At 37.4% G+C, this 22,236-nt stretch overlaps 1 protein-coding gene across 5 annotated transcripts in view; it reads left to right on the top strand.

The window, feature by feature from the left end:
- Window positions 1–22,236, top strand: part of LOC149227906 (primase homolog protein-like) — a 282,014-nt gene that overhangs the window by 87,838 nt on the left and 171,940 nt on the right. For 4 of the 5 annotated variants that reach the window (XM_089377966.1, XM_089377965.1, XM_089377967.1 and 1 more), the window contains exons 6-9: window positions 6,593–6,681; window positions 6,784–6,864; window positions 7,091–7,156; window positions 7,236–7,352. In XM_089377966.1, coding sequence (XP_089234092.1) covers window positions 6,593–6,681; window positions 6,784–6,864; window positions 7,091–7,156; window positions 7,236–7,352 — 353 coding nt within the window. The remainder of the gene's footprint in view (window positions 1–6,592; window positions 6,682–6,783; window positions 6,865–7,090; window positions 7,157–7,235; window positions 7,353–22,236) is intronic. The other variant, XM_089377968.1, reaches the window with a different exon arrangement.

Here is a 22,236-nt window from a genome sequence, read left to right as displayed (position 1 = left end):
GTCCCTCCTCCTTGTTGTTGTCAAACGCTGAGCTGTAGGGCTTGATTCATGCCACTGTTTACATAAAACAGCTCACTGTTCACTAAGGAACAGACCTCGGCCTCCCTACGCTGACTCCTGTACCCAACCGAAGCCCTAAACAGAGATGACAATGCCACAAAATTACCTCTACTCAACCTAGACTTGTTAAACTTTTAATTTTTTATACTATATACTGTAATATGAGAAGTATACGTTTCAGTTCTTTTAACCTGAAATAGTTGCAATTAGATTAATAAAGCGCATAAAATCTTCATCATTTTTTGCATTAATGAATGGAATTACATAAATGCATTCATACACTGAATATAGCTTTGTGCTATTCTTTACAATATAAACCGTTCAGTGAGAATGTATTTCAACTCAATCATCTACACAACATTCAAGCCAATTCATTATCTACCCTCTATCAATGGTGTTGCTTGCCCTTGCAATATAATTTCACCATGGATCAACAAAATCCAATTAAATGGTTCAAAATTTGTTCAGGAAAAAGTAAAACAGTTCATAGTATATATATTTTAATTTTTGAAAAATTGAATCATTACATTAACATATAAATTCTGTGGTATTTTTTAAGGCTTGTGGCTACATTAAAGTATAAATTATGGCTGTTGGCAGCATATATTTCATTGCTGTCCCACAAAACACACAAGGCAGCCCAATAAAATAAAGTTTAAAATGTTGAGCCTTTGAGAACTCAGAATACTTTAGGACTTTTGAGCGTACTCCTGAGTTTGTAGGAAACTTGGCTAGTGTATCTTAGTCAGCTGTGTGTGACAAAATCTGTCCCATATCATGATTCATGTTAATATGTAAACAATGAACAGTTTTTTGGTGATAAATTTTGAAATTTCAATGTCAATGTTGAATGTTCAATGATGTGCATGTTTAAATGATTATCATTAAAGTTTTCTTGTTTAAAGTTGAAAAAAGATACAAATTCAAATTTCATATATATTATTAATTATAAATTTATAATTTATAAAATATAATTATTAAAATTTAATATTATTATATTACCCGATGAACCCACGCACCCTGTTTCCAAAAATGCCGTCCCCGTCCCCGTCCCCGTTCCCGTCCCCAAACCCACGTTTCCTGGCAACATAGTCTGGGATCAATTGGAACCGACTTCGGGTCAGTAAGAGTGATATGACATACTCTCTTTTGATTGGAACTGACTTCGGGTCAGTAAGTGTGGTATGACACACTCTCCTTTGATTGGGATTGACTTCGGGTCAGTAGAGAATGGTATGATACACTCTTGATCACTTCTTCTCATAGTTCAACAAATCATAGTTCAACAGAGCAGAGCAGTGCAAAGCAATGCATTGATGGCAGAGATAGTAAAGATTGGTAGATGGATTAGCAGATGGAGTTCTCCCTAGTTGAGAGGGAGTGTTAAAATTAGCAACTAGGGCCAAACTCCACATGGGTCATCTTATTTATGATAAGTGATATTTTTCTTGGATTCCTCTCTCTGAGAGGTGTAGGATTGATCTAAAGATTATCTGATTCTGACATGTACAAATGAAGTTATGAATTTATTTTGATTATGGTCAAATTGTCAAGGTCAGCCAACAAAATTATGTAGGCTCAGAAGCCCAACAGTCACGTCTATTCATCCTCAATGTTGCATATAAATAGAAGGTGAGTTAGCCTCATTTGGACACACTCATCTTCATACTTCACTCTCCCTCTCCTCATTGATTGGGTACGGATTTTTGGGCCTCTCTCTCTCCACATGTCCGAAATTTCAAGAGAGCGAAATTTCAGGGGACCGAATTTCTGGACAGTTTGACCAAGTGTTGACCAGCATGCGTTGACCTCCTTTCACTGCGTTTTTGTGAGGGCTATCTCTGTTTGGGTAGGCTGCATTTCTAGGCATAGAAATCGAGGCTTAATATTGACTGTTGACTACTGTTGACTGCAGCTAAGGCTGACCGCAGGTGGGTTGTTTGACCAGACTTTTACTGGGCTGAATTTGACTGTTTTGAAGGTTGTTTGGAGGCCGAATTTGATTGATGTTGACCGATTTGCCGAGGGTCAAATCTGCCCTGTTGACTAGCGTTGACTTTTCTAGTTAGGGCTCTTTTGCTGATGTTATAAATTGTACTATTTCTCTCTGCTGAACTATTGAAGACTAAAAGAAGATTTGATCAAGGGTTTACCCACATTGGGGTTTGTCCCTGGCTAGTGCCACATCTTGTGTCTTATTGTCTTGGCTTGTCTTCTACTATTTATGTTTATGTTCTATCTGTATTTTGCTATCATGTTGATGTGATTGCTAAGATGGATATTGATATTAGGCTAATAAAGAAATTGAAGTAAAATTGCTCTAAAGCATAGAACATATCATTGTTGCCTAAAATTAACAAAGATATTTTTAAGGATCATCTGTGTGACACGAATGTATGAGGCAACCATGCTATACATAAAAGAAGGATGATTTACATTAATAAAGTTGACCTGTATATGAAGTTTGAAAGGAACCAAGACAAAGTAAGTGGCCCAAAGAAATTTCTGTGGTTCGTATCCTAGTACAATGGTTGACAATGGTTGAACAATTGAGGCACCTTTGTTGGAGAAAGTTGGTACATGAGCAAGGATCAAATCCCTGTAACGATGAATAAGGTAAGGTCAAAAGAGGTATGTATAATTATTGTTCATTTCAACGTTGTATTTCAAACTATTTTGCATATAATGCTAAGTTTTCTAGATCATGGTGAACTCACAGGAGGAACAAGCTAATGATCTTATGCTCTTTTAAAATTTAGTATCAAGATCTATGCAGATATGTTAGAGATCATCGATGTTAGACATTTCTAGGGTTTTGCAACTAACAAAGTTGTGTACTTGTAGAAATTGCAACTTTTAAAGGTAGGTCTTGAAGATTTTGGAACTTGTAGCATCTAGAGTTTGCAAACCCTAGCTAAGGTTTGAGTTAGAAAACCCTAGGAACAAAACCCTAACTAATCGTTTTCGCTGTAAAAAAGAAAAAGAAAGACCTAGCTCTTGAGAATGACTGGAATGCCATCATGTTGATATGGGAACAAGGTTGGTGAACAGGTCCAAGGTTAAGAGGGAGTTGACCTCCTTCAAAAGGTAAGTACTCTACATCTCCTTGATTACTACTATTGTTATTATCTTTATATTTTGCCTATATTTGTTCTTTTGTAGTCTTCTAACTAAACTTGTAGGTTGAGACAAGAACTATCTAAACTTCACTAGCAAATGGAAGAATTGAAAGAACATGGAAAATCATGAAGATTAAGAAGAAGGTAGCAGTTTGAAGTATGCATCAAAGAAATCAATTAGATGGCAACATAAAAGGGAAGAAGTTCACTTATCTCAGATGGCAAGAGGGAGTTGTAAGATCTTGGATGAATACAAGAGTACTTGAAGTTTGGCAAAAAACCTAGAGAAGCTTCTAGGGAAATACCCTTTAGCAAGAAGTCGAAGAGTTCTAATATTGTTGTACTAGTCGCTGATTAGTTTGATTCAGGAACACATTGATTGTGTTGACAATACTGATGCTGATAAAAATACTAATGGAGTTGATATGATTTCTTGGAAAAGCGTGAAGCAAAATTTTGTTGTAATGTAAAGGAAGAAGATTTAAAGGCTTGTATAATCAGCTGTGAAGAAGTTTGGCTCCATAAGATGTTTGATGAACTACTTAATGACATGTTGGATTCAAAACTGCATGAAGATTGTCAGAAAACCAGGAAGATTGAAGTGCTTTATGATTCGAGAGTATGATGCAGATAGGAGCTGAGAAAGCTACAACAGATCTCCATGGAAGAACAGGTAGTCGATGCTTATTTTTGAGACAAGCTTAGGCTTGTGGTTATTTCCTCCCTATTTGAGAGGAAGTGAGGATCTCCTCTCTGGTTGAGAGGGAGTGAGGGTGGACACTGGACACCGTATTCTCCATGTGTCACAGATTATTGCAAGGACTAACAATTGTATGCCTAGTGCATGAACACTGGTAGAGAGAACGGTAGATTGGATAAGCATTTGGGACTGATATTCTTTGAGGATTTGTACTTTGACTAGGATTAACCATCGTAAGTCAAGTACATTAATCCAACATAAGAATAGTCCTGAGGACTAACGTTTCCTGGTGTCAAGTATTGTGACAATGGATTAGGAAATGGTCCTGTGAAGACATGCTTGGTGAACATCCAGGTGGGGTATGTGCCTTGAGAGGCGGTGGTGTCCAAAACTATGCCTCCCAGCATTGTGCTCTTATTTAGTGGAGAGATAGAGTGTGTTAGTCAAGGCTTTGCTATTTTGACAATGCTGGCTATGGTGATGTAAATCATCATTGATGCTTATCAATCCAAATCCTTCTTCTATGAATATTTCAACTTGAGAGTATCATATTGTGTCATTATGAATACCTCCCTAGTTAAGAGGGAGCGTTGAAATGTAACTAGTGTTGGTCTTCATAATGTAATAAAATGTAGTTTTTTATCATTGACATATTTATTATTATTAATATTATTATCCAATTTTAAGGTCATGACCAAGCCAGACACCAAATTGGTGCATGAGACCCCCTTGTTTGTGGGACAAAGGACCCACCTCCACACAATGATTTGACTGCTAAGTCTATGGAGGCATACATACTCTACCCCCCTCTGGTTTTGAACCTGTGACCTCTTAAGAGAAAACACGTTCTTAACCATTAGGCCCACTCAAGCTGTTATATTCATTATTATTACTTTTGGTGAAAGCATGTACTTCATGCTTATAGAGTCAATTGAGTCAAAAAGAATTTATTATGAGTCAAAAAGAATTTATTATGAGTCAAAAGAAATGTATTTGAGTCAAGTCCCATTTGGACTTTTTGTAAAGAAAAGAAAAAGAATTTTATTTTTGAGTCAAAGAGTCAAACAAGACCAAGTCGGCCCTTATTGGACAAGTCAGCCTATGTGGCAGCCATTCAACCCTCCTAGACAGCTGTAAATACAAGACAACTCGACCTCTTGGGAGATCATTCAATCCTCACCCATCACCACCATTTCTGTGCCTAATCGAGAAGAAAGGACAGCCAAAGTCAAAGGAGAGAGAAGGAAGTCAAAGGAGAAAGAGGAGATGAGTTTTCTGTCCTAATTCTGCTCACACATGCAAATTTTCTGAGGCAATTTCTGTGCTACTGCAGGCCCGAAATTTCAGGAGTTGACCAGATTGACCAACGTTGACTTTGATTTGATTGGAGGAGACTTGGAGGAGGGTTGACTTGGGATCTTTGTGGCAGTTTTGGTCTTGGTCTCGGGTCTTGGATATGTCACTTTGATCTGATTCTATAAGAGAAGGATTGGTTGGGTTTGCCCCCTTGTGGGGTTTAGCCCTGGCTTGAAGCTTAATTTCTAGTGTCTCTTGTCTTTTCTGCATTATGTTCTGTGTATTTTGCTAATGTGTAATTGCTTGATGAAATAACTAAACAAATAAATACTAACAAAATAATGCATATCAGTCACAAGTAATTACCATGATAAAAAATTCTATCATCTATCTGAATTTCAACATTATCAACACTTGTGTCTCTTCTAGAGATTGCCTTGGTACTTTAATATTTATCTTGTCCCAATGATCTTCCATTTTCTATCAAGTCAACTAGGAAGACCTTTCTTGTTAAGAAAGGCCTGTGTTTTTACTTCGCTTACCACTGCCCCTCCTGCTCTGGCAAAAATAGGTCCAGACACTGCAAATTATGGACAACTGAACCTTAAGAGAGTTCTAGAACAAAAACTGAATAATACTTCTCAGTGGTGGGCAAATGCATCCTATATTTAAGTATAAAGCAATAATATTACAACAAGAATATGCCATGGAACCAAAGCATCACTCCTCCCAACATATGTGAGGAGAGCGAACCTGTCAACTTTGGATCTAATTTGAAGAGAATCTCTAACCTTCATAAAGATGACAATTCTAGGTGAGATTTATACTAAAGGGGAGTTCCAAAAGCAACTGATGAGTTGTCCAATTAAAGGTTGCACGGCATTTCCTTTTTCATAGGAAGGAAATACCTGTCAACTGCATGATGTCTCAAACTCTTCTCTCTGCCTGTCAGGCTTTCCATTTCTTGCCAAACAGGACCTCTTTTCAATTTCAGTCAAGCTCTTCTATTATATTTGCTTTTTATGTTGAAATATAAGTTCTATCATTGTGTAATCCCAATTTCCCATACTAATGCTTCCATATGGAATTCTGTGGACCTGGCTGTATATTGCTTAATAATTTTAATCTCTCTTTAAGCTGGCTCATTCATGAGAGTAGTTATGTTGAAGTTATTAAGGGTAATGCCTGTCCCATAAGTACGTAGCACCTAGTAGTTTTATTATTACATGGAGTGTTTTGAAGGGTAGTATTAGTTTGTCTGGAGCAGTGGAATTAAGGATATTTGACATTATTGCTTTAAAAAAAAAGAAACAGAACAATTCACTCCAAAGATTATGAGCTGATATTTTTTTTGTTGTTGCATTCTCTGCAACTATTTTAGATGTGAAATGATCACTTTGACAATTTTTCTTTTCAGAGCAGATCCGTGACTACTTTGCTAATTGCCATATTTCCGTAGACATCCTGCGGAGAAATGGGGTTATGCAGACAAGAAGAAATAATCAGGTTTAGTTGAGACCTGACTAATTTCTTGTTAGCACAAGTTTGTTTCTGTTAGTTTCCAAGCACTCATCGTACATGATAGTTACACTTACCCTATTTGTACAGGCCGTAATTGCATTTACATATCGAACGAATGGGAAGATTGTCAATTGCAAATACTGTGATTTACAAAAACTATATTGGCAGGTTGTTTATGAGCTTGCAAAACCGTGTCATAGTTTTGAAGCAAATCATATTTGAAAAAGCTAGTACTGGGAAATTCTTATTTATTCTTTTTTTCATCTTGCTATTAAACTTCATGATTTTGTCTCAAATTCTATTGTTCTCATTATCGTTGGTGGAATTCCCATTTCATAGTCATGAAATGCCACAAGAATCAATTAATGGATGCCATTGCATGTTCCAAAAACAGGAAGAAAATGGGGAAGAGGTTCCTTATGGGCTGGATGATATCAAAGAAGCAAGAGCGATTATAATTGTACTGGTTCAGCTTCTCTTGCATCTATTTCTTGCTTTTACTACCCTCTTTGGTCAAAATTAAGTGGATTTGTCTGCAGGTTGAAGGAGAAATTAATAAACTTTCCATGGAAGAAGCTGGCTACAAAAATTGTATTAGTGTACCTGATGGTGCTCGTCCAAAGGTTTCAACAAAAGATTTACCACCTTTAGAAAAGGTCATTGCATTCTTTAACCCTTGTAAAGACAATATCAAGATCTGAGAGGAAGTTCATGAACTGCAGCTGCTATTAAGTATCAAGAACGATTCTATATTCAAATGGCACTAGAATGTATGGCTTTACCTGGAAATCATACATATGGAATTATAGTCAGCAAATTTACTTTTATTGTTCATTTTTAATTCTTCAGTGTCTTAGACAAAGATATCACACATCAAATTTCTCACTGATCTCAAACTTCTAGTTTCATAAAGTTTATTGCTGTTTTACTTTGTAGTATGTTTGTATAAGATTGTTCAAAGAAAAGGCAACAATTTACATTGATCATAAAGTACTACTTATTTTTAATAGTTGCAGGAAATGTGGGTCTAGGGTCTGTTTCCGTACGGAAATGAAATGGAAACGGGGAAACCCGTACCGTACGACCTGGAAACTCGTTTCCGGCCGTACTGGCCCGTTTCTCGAGGAGGACCTCATGCAAATTGACTTTTTCTTATGTTTTATTATTATTATTTTGTTTTCTATTTTTTTATTGGGCGACTAAAGTGGCTTCTAGTTGCTTCTAGATGTCTCTCTCAAGTTATAAAAGTGACATTCGCCTCATTCTCTCACACAATTGAGCATGTAGTTTCTCCTGGAGACTGGCGATCACACAATCATAATGTTTAAATGTAATAAATTATAATGTATCATGTATGCTTTAGGATTGCACATAACATTTCTTAAATGTCCTAAATTCTAATATATATATATATATTCACGTTTCCCCGTTTCCAAAATTTGGGGAGGTCGCGTTTCGTACCCGTGCCTGCTTCCGAAACTCGTACCCGTTTCCCCGTTTCATGCAACTTAGATTTTTGTGGATTTTTCCTTGTCCATATCAAGTTTATCCCATTCAAAATTGCCAATGCCTTTTATCCCTTGCCTTTTGTCTTAACTTTTTGTAGGTTCCTTGAGCTACTGCAGACACACACTCGATCACCTCTATGTGCAGCCACCTTTCCTTCGACCAGGGCTGCCTTAGCCTCCATTTCTAGTTCCTCAAATTGTCGTTGTTGTTGCTCCTCCTCCTCTCCTCCATCTGGTTGGTTCCACTGCGACTCTTTTCTCTCTCCTTCAACCCCATGTCTCCCCCTACCTCCCCTTCACTTGGATACCTCTACCTCGACAAATCCTAGTCCTACAACAACCCTTTTTCACACCCCAAAACCATCATCCCCTTCTCTCCATCAACTTTCTTATCCTTTTCCTCCTTTACCTCATCCTCCCTTTCCTCCACCTCTCCCTCATCATCACCACCCTCCCTAATCCCCAATCTTCACCCTTCAGACCATTCTCTTCTCCAACCCTGATCCTCATTGCTCAACCCCCAATAAAGAACTTCATCACCATAATGTGACCTGGGCCCTACATGATCCTATCCTCAAGCCTTGGTCATCTTTGTATCCTTTCTAATGGTGGATTTCTTAGTATTGTAGAAGCAAAGATTGGCATTAGCAACAATAATGTGCAGGTGAAGGGCAACAAAAACTGCAACAAGGCAAACCTTAATTTACAACCCCATTGACATTGCCTTGGAGAGATATTTCCCATTCCGAGCATCGCAAATTAAAAATTTGATGAAGTGATTGGAATTTCTTGAAAGTGAAAACCACAAGGTTATCTCATTGGTCATAGAACTCAAACAACTAGTTTTTGAAATGAAATATTAGAAAAACATCACCTATGAAACCCCCTAAGTGACCCCCTCACTATCCATTATGAAATCTCAGACATCAAAAGCTTACAAGAAAAGATGAGATCACAATAGACCCTATTTAAACAAGAAATGAAGACATAACATTAATCCCTTAGTTTTTGGGTTTGGGTGGTTTGGTAAAGGGAACAACCCCCCTTGCTCGAGGTAGAGGAGGTGGGACAAGGTGTGATAAACATGGAATGTCTTTGTCGCACTTGGGAACTTAACCTTAGAGTATGTGGGCAACTCTCCCACCTTAGAGTTTGTGGGCAACTCTCCTTGGCCCTACTAGACTCTTTACAGGTAGCCACCTCCTTCCCTCATGCTACACTAGATTTGAAGGACCTTAGCCTCAAGTGAGCTTGGATGGGCACCAACTCCACTCATTTCCTTTGTTTCTCAACACTAGGGAATTGACTTAAAGCCATTTGGGCTAAGAGACAATTGATCTCCTTACCACCCAAGATGTTCCTTGATGTTGGCCTCACCAGAGCCTAGTTGGTTGAGGTTAGATAGTTTAGGGACTAGGTCACAACAATGAGGAAAAAAGGGAAGTGGGCCATCATAGGAATTTCATGTTGTCTTGTGGGACCTCCCCCCTTACAAAGTGGTCTTGTCCTTGGGCTAAATGATCAATTTTTCATGGTAGGGGGTTTCATCTATTATCTTCATTGGGTTTTGGAACCGTAATGGAGCAATTGGGTCTTCCTCAAGAACAATTAGTCAGATGGTTGAATCTTGTGATCTCCTTTTCTTACAGAGACACATGCAAGCCCCGTGTGGACACCACCTTGGATGCATGGGTAACAATGGGCTTGGACTTGTCAGCAGGAAACATGTTTCAGCATTGTTAGAGGTTTTGATGGGATCACATGCCTCATTCTTGATTCTCTCCAAATTTGGGTCTCCATGGTAGCCTTAGATGAGCATTTAGATGAGTGCCCTCTTGCCTTGAGATATCTAGATTGTAGTATGCTTGTGCCCAACTTCCACTTTGCCCTTGCTATGGACATTGAGGGAGACCCTTGAGTGTTGGACACATAACCATGGGATATTTGTCTCATTGTAATTTTTTTGTAAATATTAGGAGAAATATGAATAGATAGGAGAATACAAAAGGCCAATGGACCTCCTGGAATACGAAAACAAGAGTCATCTCATTGTATTAAGATAAGTTTCATGTTAATGGAAATGCATCTAATTATTTAGTTATCTTTGACATTGAAAAATATAGCTCAGACAATAACTTTTGCACATGTTCAATGTGAACATGCAAGAATAGTTTAAGATATTTCTCTTTTCGAAAAGTAATTCTATTTTTGAAAGTCATTCTACTTTCCAATTTACTTTAGTTAAAAGAAGTGGAAGTATTATATTTAGCTATTAAGTCTAAAAAGTGTATCTCAAGCACGCATGACTTAGACTTGAAGAAAAAAATAGATTAGGGTTTTGGTCTCAGTTAGAAGTATAAAGATAGGTCAAGATAGAAGTTTTTCACACATGGCTGCACAATTGAGCATTTGAGCAAGTTGAGTGATTGAGAGACAGATAGAGTAGGTAGCTAGAAAAGAGACATTTCCATGTAGCATATAGTTGCAGACCGTTGTATAGAGTAGGACCGTATGGATCCACATAGTGTTGCAGGTAGGTTTGTACTATCGTATAGATAAGATATACAGGTATCCATATGGACGAATCGTATAGGCGAAAATACGACCTTTGTACAATAGGTTATACTTCTTATGCAGATCGCTTTGCTTAAATCAAGGTGAGTTTTGGTAACCATGCAGTGCTAATTTTTTAATGGGTAGCTTGTCAAGGTTTCCTTCTAAGTTATTTTGAAGGAATGAAAAATTGATTATGAAGGAGTAATTACCTATGCATGTATGAAATTTATTTTATGCTTTTGCTATTTAATTTCTAGCTATTGTATGGTTGATGCTATGGTTTGAATTAGCCCTCAAGGGTAGCTCACTTGTAAAAACATGTTAACATGTTACATAAAATATTATGAGGTCCTTGGTTTGATCCCTTGATTAACCCATGCCCATGTTAGGAACAAACGTGGTGCACCCAATGGTTATAGTGGTAGCAGACATAATTGACCTCGTGTTACGAGACCATGAGACTGCCTCAATTGCTGATTCCACTAGTCACAAAAAAAGAAAAAATGATTCTATCATTTGAATTTAATTTCAATGTTAATTAAATTCAACAATTTACCTGGTTAATTGAGATCATAAGAACATTAGTCACCTAGGGCTTGTAATTTTCACATGGCATTAGAGCTATTTCTTTGATTGAGACAACGATAAATTAATTTTAGGGAGGAAGGACTAGCAGTTATAGGATTTCAAACTAATTTTTAGATTTGGGATTTTGTGTAGTAGATTTCAGAGATGGCATCAACTAGCTTTGGTTTCGAGGATAGATTGGATGCTGCCTCAAATTTCTAATTATGGAAGGTGAAGGTTACACTCTTACTAGAAGTGAATGATCTCTAAGATATTGTCAAGGATGCTATGACTCTGCCTACAGGTCCATAGCAGTTGGTAGTCCATAACAATAAGGAAGTGAAGGCCAAGTGGATGATCTTTAGTGCTATAAAGGATCATTGAGCCCTCATATATACGAGAAGAAGATAGTTAGTCTCCACTAGAGTGAGAATATAAACAAAAATATGGTATTGTGGAACAAACTCAGATCCATAGACATGACCCGGTCAAACATTCACTATTTGCCTAAATGGAGGTCACACAAATTTGTGATCAACTTGCAATAGTTGGGGAGAAGGTTGTAGATGTAGAGCTAGTGAACATAGCATTTGCCATTGAATGGAATCCAACTTCATGTGAACCATTTGTGAAAAATATTTGTGCTCGAGGGAACCTTCCTAAGCTTGAGAGGCTTTGGGATGTCTAAATGCAAGAGGAGACTCAGATGGAGTCAAAGGCCAATAAGAATGGTGGTGATGAGAACCTAGCTCTATTTGGATAGGTAAATAAGGGCGGAGGTAAAGAACCCTAGCAAGGGTGCAGGAAAGAGTGAGGAGTCAACCTCACAGCAAGGAAAGGACTTGAGTAAAATCAAGTGCTTTGTTTGTCATAAGCACGATTATTTTGCATCGTAGTGTTCAGAGAAAAAGAAGGGTAAAGGGGAAGTTGTAGAAGTAGGTAACAATATTTGCAAAAACTCAGATAAATGAGTTTGTTGCCAAGTTCGAGAAGGATTTCTTGATGATATCTTGCATTTCTATTGACACAATTATGATGGGTGTGTGAAATGTGGCCGTGGGACATCTTGACTTGTGACATCAACACAACAATTATTTTCTAGTTTGAAGAAGACTCATGAGTATATGTTGAGCTTGGTGATAATGCCACGTAGACAATAGCAGGATTTGGTACTATACCCTTCCAGCTCGAGTTAGGTAAATCTTTACTTTTGACATCTTGTTTGTTCTAGGTCTTAGGAAGAATTTCCTTTCAATTTTGGTCATGGAGGATAAGGGCTTTGCAGTTGAGTTCGAGAACAAGCAAGTCCTCATCAAATTGAAGGATTTAAGCCCAAATACAACTAAGGTAATAGGGGTTAGAGAAGGTAATTTGTACAAGTAGCAGGGTGGACTTGTTCAATCCCTAGTGCATAACAATAACAACTTGTGCGAGTTTTGGCACAAGAGGATGGGGCGCTTGCATCACAAGGTGTTGCCTATTTTGACGGAATAGTAACCTGTCTTCCAATGTTCAATATTGGGAAACATGGTGTATGTATAGGGTGCATGCTTGGCAAGAATACCACGTTTGCTTTCCTAGGCAATGTGAATAGGTTTAGGTCAAAGCATATGAAAATTTACCTAGAGACATTACCTCAATCAACACCACGTGTCAATCTATGAGGGAATCCAAACTTATGACCCTGCTCCTATCCTCTTACTCTTTCAAAGAATGGAAACTCATATCACACCTCCACTAGCTTGGAACCATGACATCCACCTATTCTTCACATAGAATGATAGAAACTGCTAATTATAGGCATGTTCAAAGAAATAGTTTTTCCCAAAATGCAAAAATGAGAAAAGTGAAAAGTACTAATCATGGCTAGATGGAACATTAGCCTATCATTTATAAAAAAACAAAAATGCAAAAGAGCGAGGAAAAGTGATCATTTCAGTGTGAGTGAAAACAGTGTCATTGGACTCACTTTGTCACGAGGATCATGAATATGTAGTCATCTTTGTCATGTGGGCCCCAAATGTCTAGATATGGAATAAAAACACTGATAAAAATAATTGTTTTTGGAATTTAATAAAATTGAGTTTGGGAGAGGCCTAGATCATGTTGGGCATGTGTTATATTTTTCCCCATGCATTGTAAAATGTGCGATGCACAACAGGGGTTCGGGGCAATGCCCTTGAAAGATTTTTTTTTCAGCGTTTTTTGCATTCGTTTTTGGCTATTTTCAATGCACAATTTGTATTAAAAGCAATTTTGTGGCATATGGTGGTTTTCCCATGGTTTTGTAGTTCTAATTACGGAACTACGGTTGTATTATAATCCAGTGTAAATGGATTAACGGTTCATGGATGCTGCAGGATATATATTTAATTTTAATACTATACAAAAGAATATATATTGAAAAATCTTGTTGGTTTTCCTAGTTTTTGGTTTTCAAGATAAAATTGTGTGTTTGCCATTACATCTTTTCTTTTATATTAAGAATTTGTTTGTTGCAGTTAATTGTACAAGGTTAAAATGTACATTTGGTATTAAAGCAATTTTGGCCTCAAGGGGATGCCTTTGTGGCTAAGGGGTTTGGATCGGGGCTGTGGTAGTCCTTGTTACAATGGGAGATCTGTGGAAGTGATTCTTGTGGCGAAAAGGAAATGGTGAGCAGTTCAAAGATAAAGATCGATAAATTCGATAAATAGAGTTTTGAGTTGTGGAGGCTTCAAATGCAAGATTTGTTGGTAGACAGAGATCAGTGGATTGCTATGGATCCAGGTACTTCTCCAATAGGGTGTTGAAAATGGTTGTTATTGATGTCAAAGGATGTCCAAATGAAAAAGAAAGTTACATAGTAAAATAACATATTTTGAGCCTCCTGGAAATATTTTTTTTTGGATTTTTGATGCCCCATTTTGATTCCCCATCTTTGAATGCATTTTTACTCCAATTACCTAGCTCAAATGGGAGCACAATATATGGTTGGAAAGCTTATTTTGAGACCTTTCCAATGATATATGGAACACCTTTTAACTCCTCACAATTGAGGAGAAATGATTTTTGGAATATTCATTATACATTCTGCAGGCGGCCCAATCAGTGGACAATTTGGTCCAGTCTAGACCCCAGATGCACTATAAATAAGCACAAGAAGAAGAATTTCTAGTCACTTGCTCAAGAAGCTCGGTTCTCTCTAAGCAAGCGAAGAGAAGAAGGATTTTTGAGGTTCATACCTCATCAACCAGAAATGAAGAGAAGTCAAATTAGAGAGTCTTTTTGTGGAAGGGTGTTGGCACACCTTTTAAAGGGTTTTTGACATTGTTCGTGTGAAGGGTTCTGGTTTGTTTGAGGTCTGGTCTAAGGGCAAAAATGTTGGAGTTTTTGAAGTCTGAATTTAGGCATCTTGAAGGCCAAGTTTATACCTATTGAAGCTGAACTGAAGGAGGTCAAGTTACAAGCTTGTCTTGAAGGCTAAGTTTTGGTACCAAAGGAAGACAAGTTTTGTCTCTGTGAAGGTCAAAGTTTGAGGGTTGAGATCTATTGTTTTACAGGGCCGATTTCTGGTGTTTGAAGATCTAGCTCAGGCTTGGTTTGAAGGTGAAGTCCTGGTGTCTTGAAGGCCAAGCTCAGTGTGCTGACAACAGTCTTGTTTTAAGGAGAGAGGAGTAGTTGCTAGGAAGATATACTTTCTTTGAATAGTGATTGATTCCTGAATAGGTAAACAAGCTGAATGTTGGAGCTCACTAACGATTGGTGTCCTCATTTCCTTGACAAGTTGGAGCCTGCTATATTTGTTAGTTGGTGCTTACAAGAGGATTGGTGTTCTCATCTCCTTAATAGGTTGAAGCCTGCTAAATTTGTAAGTTGGTGCTTACAAAGAATTGTTGTCCTCACAAATGATTTTAATAAATTGATGATTGTTTTCAAGTGTTTTGTCTTCAATTTTTGACTTGCACTTTAATTTCTATGTTCATACTAGGGCTGCAGAGGAGTGCCCTCCCCCTTTGAATGCACTCTCAAATCACGCTTTGAGTGAGAGCACATTGACAACGACCTAGGGAGCACTCTTCGAGCAGGAGCGACCCCGGGAGCGCGCTCCCTAAACAAATTGTGCGCCCTGCTAATTCGGGAGCGATAGAGAGAGCTATTGAAGATTGGAAACACACATTTTTGAGTGGGGAAACCTAATATTCAAGCCTATGGTCCTAGTATTGATATGCAATTCATGGTAATGTTAAATTCTTAAAGTAAAAGTGACAATCTCCTTTATCTTTCATTTTCATCCGTTTACTTAAATTTTTAACATTACCATGAAATGACTTAGGATGCTTGAGAGTGGTTCCCACCTCATTGGATTTCATATGGAGAAAGTAGAATTTTAGATCTCACTCAAAATCCAACAAACTTACCAGTTTTTTAGGATTGCAGGATTGGGGGGATTGAAATGTTTCTAATGGATTTTGTTATGTACTAGGGTATGGAACTTGTATTTAATCAAGAGCATCGAGCCCTCTATGTACCGTGATGTTAGTGACATTGGTTGTCGAACTCCTCTTTCATGACCCTACTAAAAATGTACCCATCACTAAAACAAAATCTTAACTTGACATGCTATGTTTTTCTATCTTATGTTAATGCTTAGAGGGTGATATTAGTGACAAAGATTCCAAGATAGGCAATGATTTTGATGATATGTAGGTATTTATTGTAGCATGATTTTTTTGGATGCTAGAGGCCATCTAGAGCCTATTTGTTGATGTAGTTTCGGTTTAGAGATGGATTGCACTAGAAGCTATTTGGGTTATGTGCACCCTTACATGCTATATAAATGAGAACTTGTAATTTGTGGACCTGTGGTTGATGAAGACTATAACTACTAGATGAATGATGTTATATGGTTTAATCCATGTTTTTTATCGCTAATTCATCACTCGACATGCTTTTGTTGACATATATGCATCAAAATAAATAAAAATATATATTATATAAAAATCGCTCCCAAAATCGCTCTCGACCTGGGAGCTTTTGAAAATGTCACTCCCCACTCCCCACTCCCGCTTCTCGCTTCTGCTCCTTCTCCCAAGTAGCCTTGGTTCAAACATTGTGGATGATTGATTATGTGATGCATAGTTATCAGAACCACACTGGTCATTGAACCAATAGACCCCCTGGATCGGGAACCAGTCAAAACCGTACTAAAATCGGGCCAAAGAACTGGTCAATCGAAAACACATAAATATTCAAAATTTAAAGAAAAACATATATATTCATGTGCATCCATATGAATTCAAACCATTTATACACAAATAAGCAAAAGTTCTCATTTATATAACATGTAATCCATCTCTAAACTGAAATTAGCACCGAGTGCAATTCATCTCTAAATCGAAAATAAATCAGCAAACAAGCTCCACATGGCCTCTAGCATCCAAAAAAAAATATGCTACAACAAATACCCACATATCATCAAAATCATTGCCTATATTGGGATCTTTGTCATCAATATCACCCACTAAGCATTAAAATAAGATAGAAAAATCATAACATGTCAAGTCAAGAATTTTTTTAAGTGATGGGTATTTTTTTTAGTAGGTTCATGATAGAGAAGTTCAACAACCAATGGCATTAACATCAAGGTACATAAATGGTTTGGTGCTCTTGATTAAATACTAGTTCCATATCCACGTACATGAAAAAATCTAATGTAGCGTTGCAATCCCCCCAATCTTGAAATCCTGGAAATTGTTAAGTCTGCTGGATTGAGTGAGATCTAAAATTCTACTTTCTCCATATGAAATCCAATGAGGTCAAAACCACTCTCAAACATCCTAAGTCATTTCATGGTAATGTTAAAAATTTAAGTAAAAGTGACATTCTTCTTTATCTTTCAAGTCACTTGAAAGATAAAGAAGAATGTCACTTTTACTTTAATAATTTAACATTACCATGAAATGCATAGCAATAGTAAAGCCATATGGTTGAATATTAGGCACCTATTTTGGGCTAGTGCCTAGCTAAGACAAACATTGAAAGAAAAAAAGCAAACAGGTCCCACTTGTTGCATTCTACGTGGCTTTATTGTACCAAATTGGACAAAAACGGTTTAAGTCACTAGTTCGAACTGGGTTTTGCCTCAAAACAGTCGCACCGGACTGAACCGGCCAATGCGTTTCGGTCTTTATAACATTGTGTTGTGAATTCAAATTTTCAAGATTAACTAGGTAAAAAAATTATTACAAGTAATGAAATATTGATTTGCCCTCCCTTAGTATTTCCAACACAAGGATGTCAACAAAGGATTGAACCAAGTTTGATTGAAAGGAAAAGAGCACAATACGATTGTGTCTCTCAGATTTAGTATTACTGAATGTTTCAAGAGAAACTGCAACAAAGGCTTTGTGAGCCAAGTTAGGGGCTTTGTATCAGTCTAAGTCATTGGAGAACAAATTGTTCCTACAGAAGATGTTGTATAACTTGAAGATGAAGGATGGAAACTCAGTGATAGAGCATCTGAATGCCTTTAAAACTATGGTAAGTTATCTATTGTCTGTTGCTATTAAGATTTCAGATGAAGATAAGTGTATCAATTTGTTATCTTCTCTACTAGACTCATGGGATAGTTTGGTTGTTGCCATAGATAGTAATGAAACTACTTTAAAGTTCAATAATATAGCCTCATCCTTGTTATTGGAGGAGATGAGATGGAAAAATATGGAAAGCTAGAATGGAGATGCCTTGTCTGTAAGAGGACACTGCCATAATAGAAATAAAAATAAGTCCTTGAGTGGGAGATCTAAATCTAGAGGATGATCTAAATCTCCAAGAAAGTTTGTAAAGATATGTTGGAGATGTGGAAAAGAACAAAATTTACAAGAAAGATTGTAGATATGAAATTCCTGAGAATGGGAAAGAGATTTGAAGATGCTCTTCTGCCGAAGCAAAAGCCTCCTTAGATGAAGGAGGGGGTGTGTAATTGGCTTCTTCAAGTACACATGTAGATCATGAGGCATGGCTGGTCAACTCAGGTGCTCCTTTCATGTGAGTCCTCAGAATGTGGTTTTGGGAGCGTGAAAAATTTGATGATGGTGATTTTTTCATAGGAGTTGACTCAACAGGCAGAATCATAGGATGAGGAAAAGTAAAGTTGAAGCTCATGGATGGAAGGATTAGAACACTCCTTGATGCTTTGCACATCCCAGGATTAGCTAGAGATTTAATTTTTGTAAGCAAGATGGGCGATGCAGGTTTGAAAACAATGTTTGCAAAACGATATATGTAGGATGGTTTGAGGAACAATGATATTGTAGAAGGGAGTTTGGATTGGAACTATATATAAGCTTTTGGGAAGCACTGTTAGTGATGGGTGCAAGAGTTCCATTGTTCTTGAGAGTGGAGTAGAACAAGGAAAAACTTTTGCAAATTTTGCAGAAAAGACTATGCATGGCATTAAAAATTGGCACATGGCAGAGAGAAGGGCCATAGTACTACACAATAATGGTATGGTAGAAGGTATGTTTAATTGCTTTGTAGATTTTGATTTATGTGAACATTGTTTATATGGGTAGCAGAATTGGGTAAGATTTTCCTTTGGTTCTACGAGGTTAGAGGGAATATTGCAGTTGTTGCATAGTGACTTGTTTGGACCTATGTTGTTTCCATCACTGGGTAAATCTGTGTATTATGTCTCATTTATAGATGACTTCTTGAGGAATACATGGATTTATTTTCTTAGGAACAAATCTGAAGTCTTTGACAAGTTCTAGGAGTTTAAGGCTCTTGTGGAAAATCAGACAGAGAAGAAAATTACAGTGTCGAGGACAAATAATAGTGGAGAATTTTGTGGGACTAAATTTTAAGAATTCTATAAGAATTGCGGTATAGCAAGGTAGAAAACTACTCCATAAACAATTCAATAGAATGGGGTTGTAGAAAGGATGAACAAAACCCTGATAGAGAAAGCGAGCAGCATGCTCAATGGTGATTGGTTAGGACAAGAATTCTGGGCAGAGGCAGTGGATACTGCATGTTACCTAGTAAATGGATCACCCCCATTAGCATTGGATGATAAGACTCCACATGAGGTATGGACTAGTAAAACACCTTCTCTTAAACATCAAGGTATTTGGCTATGTTGCTTATGTACATGTTCTAAAGGAGAATACGAGTAAGCTAGATAAAAAAGCTGAAAAGTGTATCTTTATTGGATATAAAGATGGTCTAAAATGTTATAAGCTTTGGAACGTAGAAACTTAGAAGGTTGTGTATAGTTGAGATATGGTATTTAGAGAAGTCAAAGATGCTATCAAACGAGAAGTCCTACCAAGGGAGAAAGAACAATAAAAGATAGAGTTTGAATTCAAGGATGTTGAATAAAACTCTACAAAAGAACAGGAATAAGAAGACAAAGAAGCACAAAGTTTGGCACTAAGGAGATCAGTTCGAGAAAGAAGGAAGCCAGAAAGGCATACTCTACTCGATTTCCGTTCAAATTCTGCTGTGTTTATTATTGATGATGATTTTAGAACTGGTAGGGAGGTAGTAGATTCAGAAGATGAAAAACTCTCAAAAAAGGCCGTGGTTGAAGAAATGGAAATCTTGGACAAGAATGAGGCTTAGGATCTAGTGGAGTTGTCGACTGGAAGAAATGGCAACAAATGGGTGTTTAAGAAGGAAGTTGAATGTAGAAGGTAGAATGGAGAAATACAAAGCTCGGTTTGTAGCAAAGGTTTATTCCTAGGTAGAGGGAATTTACTTCAGTGATATTTTTCCTTCCATTGCCAAGTTAACTTCTATTAGATTTCTTTTATATGTTATTGTTGCTTTTGATCTTGAAGTTGAACATATGGACGTGAGTGCAACATTTCTATATGGGGATTTGGAACAAGAAATCTACATGAAGTAGCTAGAAGGCATTGATGTGAAGGGAAAGAAAGAACTAGTATGTAGGCTGAAAAAGTACTTGTATGGGTTAAAGGATTCACCAAGAATTGGTATTGATACTTATATAATGGGACTTGGATTCACAAGGAGCAAAGTAGATCACTACATATATTTTAAATTATTTGGTGACTGTGCTATTGATTTGGTTTTGTATGTGGATGATATGTTGCAAATTGGAAATGATAGGGAAACCATCCAGGAGGTGAAAACTTAGTTGTCCTCTTTGACACGAAGGACCTCAATGTTGCAAACTTTTTCTTGGGAATGAAAATTAAAAGAGATTGGGCAAACAAGAAACTTTGGTTAAGTTAGAGAAAACATGTAGAGACAATATTGCACAGGTTTAATATGCATGAATGTAAACCGATAAACGTGCCTATTCCTATAGGTGTAAGTTATCTGCAAATTAGTATCCCAAGACACAACAAGAGGAAGAGGACATGTCCTGTGTTCCATATCCCAGTGCGATTGGAAACTTAATGTATGCAATGGTATGTATTAGATCCATAGTTTTAAAAACCGGAACTGGGTTCTGAACCGACCGCCTATCTAACTGTGATTCGAACCAGAACCGAATCAAATTAGTTTCAATAAACCATAATTGGAAAAAATACATAAAATAATTAATTTTAATGATTTTTTATTTTTATTTTTAAGATTACAAACCATGATTCCAAACCATTAGAGATAAAATATGGAAAGTCTTCTCATCTATATACCATGTAAGGTTGCATATATCAAAATGGCACCGAGTGCAATACATATCAATGATATCATTGACAAAATACATAACCAATGAGGCTCTAAATGGCCTCTAGAGTCCCAAAACAATGCTACAATGAGGCTCTAAATGACCTCCTAAGTCCAAAAACAATGCTACAACTCAAGCTACTAGGCCACTAGCCTACTACAAATCACTAATCGACATGATCACTCATCAAACTCATCACCACTACTACACATGGGATCATCACCAGGAGCTACATAAACATCATCTAGCTCAGAGTTTGAGGACTCCTCAAACTCCTCTCCAGCCTCAATAACAGTACTAGTAGTAGCATGAGCAACATCACTAGGCCTAGCAGAACTAGAAGCACGAGTTTGTCAAGTTGCACGACTATTGCTTCCCTCACGAGTCACCATGTGCCATGCTTGGTCTTGTTGGTTCACTTCCTTCAACTCTTGGTTCAACTACCAGATCTACATTGGGATCAACACCCCCAACTCCACTAGACAACTCCAAACTAGCTCCAAGATGACAAAGAACCTCCAAACTTGTTGTTGCTACTCCAAAACTCAATGTTGTTGCAGAACTATCCAAGCTCTCATATGCACACAAAAACTAGAAATCAAATGTGTGAGGTAAATAGGAGCTTACACATCATTTTATAATCTTGGGGGGGGGCATATTTAGAAGGGAACCTACCATGGTTTGCTAAAAACCACCTCCAAAAACCACTTGGGGGTCCAATCAACATGCCCAACCATGTGGCTTCCTAATCGAACGTTTGTTACAAAAATCTGTTAATCAGATACAAAACCGGTCAAACCGTCTGGTTCAGTACCAAAAGTAGCCGATTTGGTACCTAATCAGTCCTGAACAACCAACCAATTAGATTTGTTTTCCGATTTGATATCTTAGGGAGCTAACCGACCGATTTGACCGATTTTTGGTTTGATTGGACCGGTTTATAAAATTATGATTAAATCGGACATGGCACATGCAATGGGAGTATGGAACATATATATGTCAAAACTAGAAAAGGAGCGTCAGATAGTAGTAAAGAGGCTTTTCAGGTATTTGCATGGCACTACTAGCTATGGATTATGCTACCAAGGAAGACCAAGAGTGGATAAAGTGTTCAACGTACATGGCTTTGTTGATGCAGATTGGGTTGGAGATCTGGATCGCAAAAGCTCTACAAGTTGGTATGTGTTTAGCCTATATGGAGGAGCAATCAATTGGACAAGCAAAAGA

Source organism: Pinus tabuliformis, chromosome J (genome assembly GCF_031772625.1).
Source record: "Pinus tabuliformis cultivar Carrire ecotype Pingquan chromosome J, CPIR1, whole genome shotgun sequence".
Taxonomy (NCBI): Eukaryota; Viridiplantae; Streptophyta; class Pinopsida; order Pinales; family Pinaceae; genus Pinus; species Pinus tabuliformis.
The sequence above is the reverse complement of the archived record's forward strand: the minus strand, read 5'-3'. Positions and strand labels throughout refer to the sequence as shown.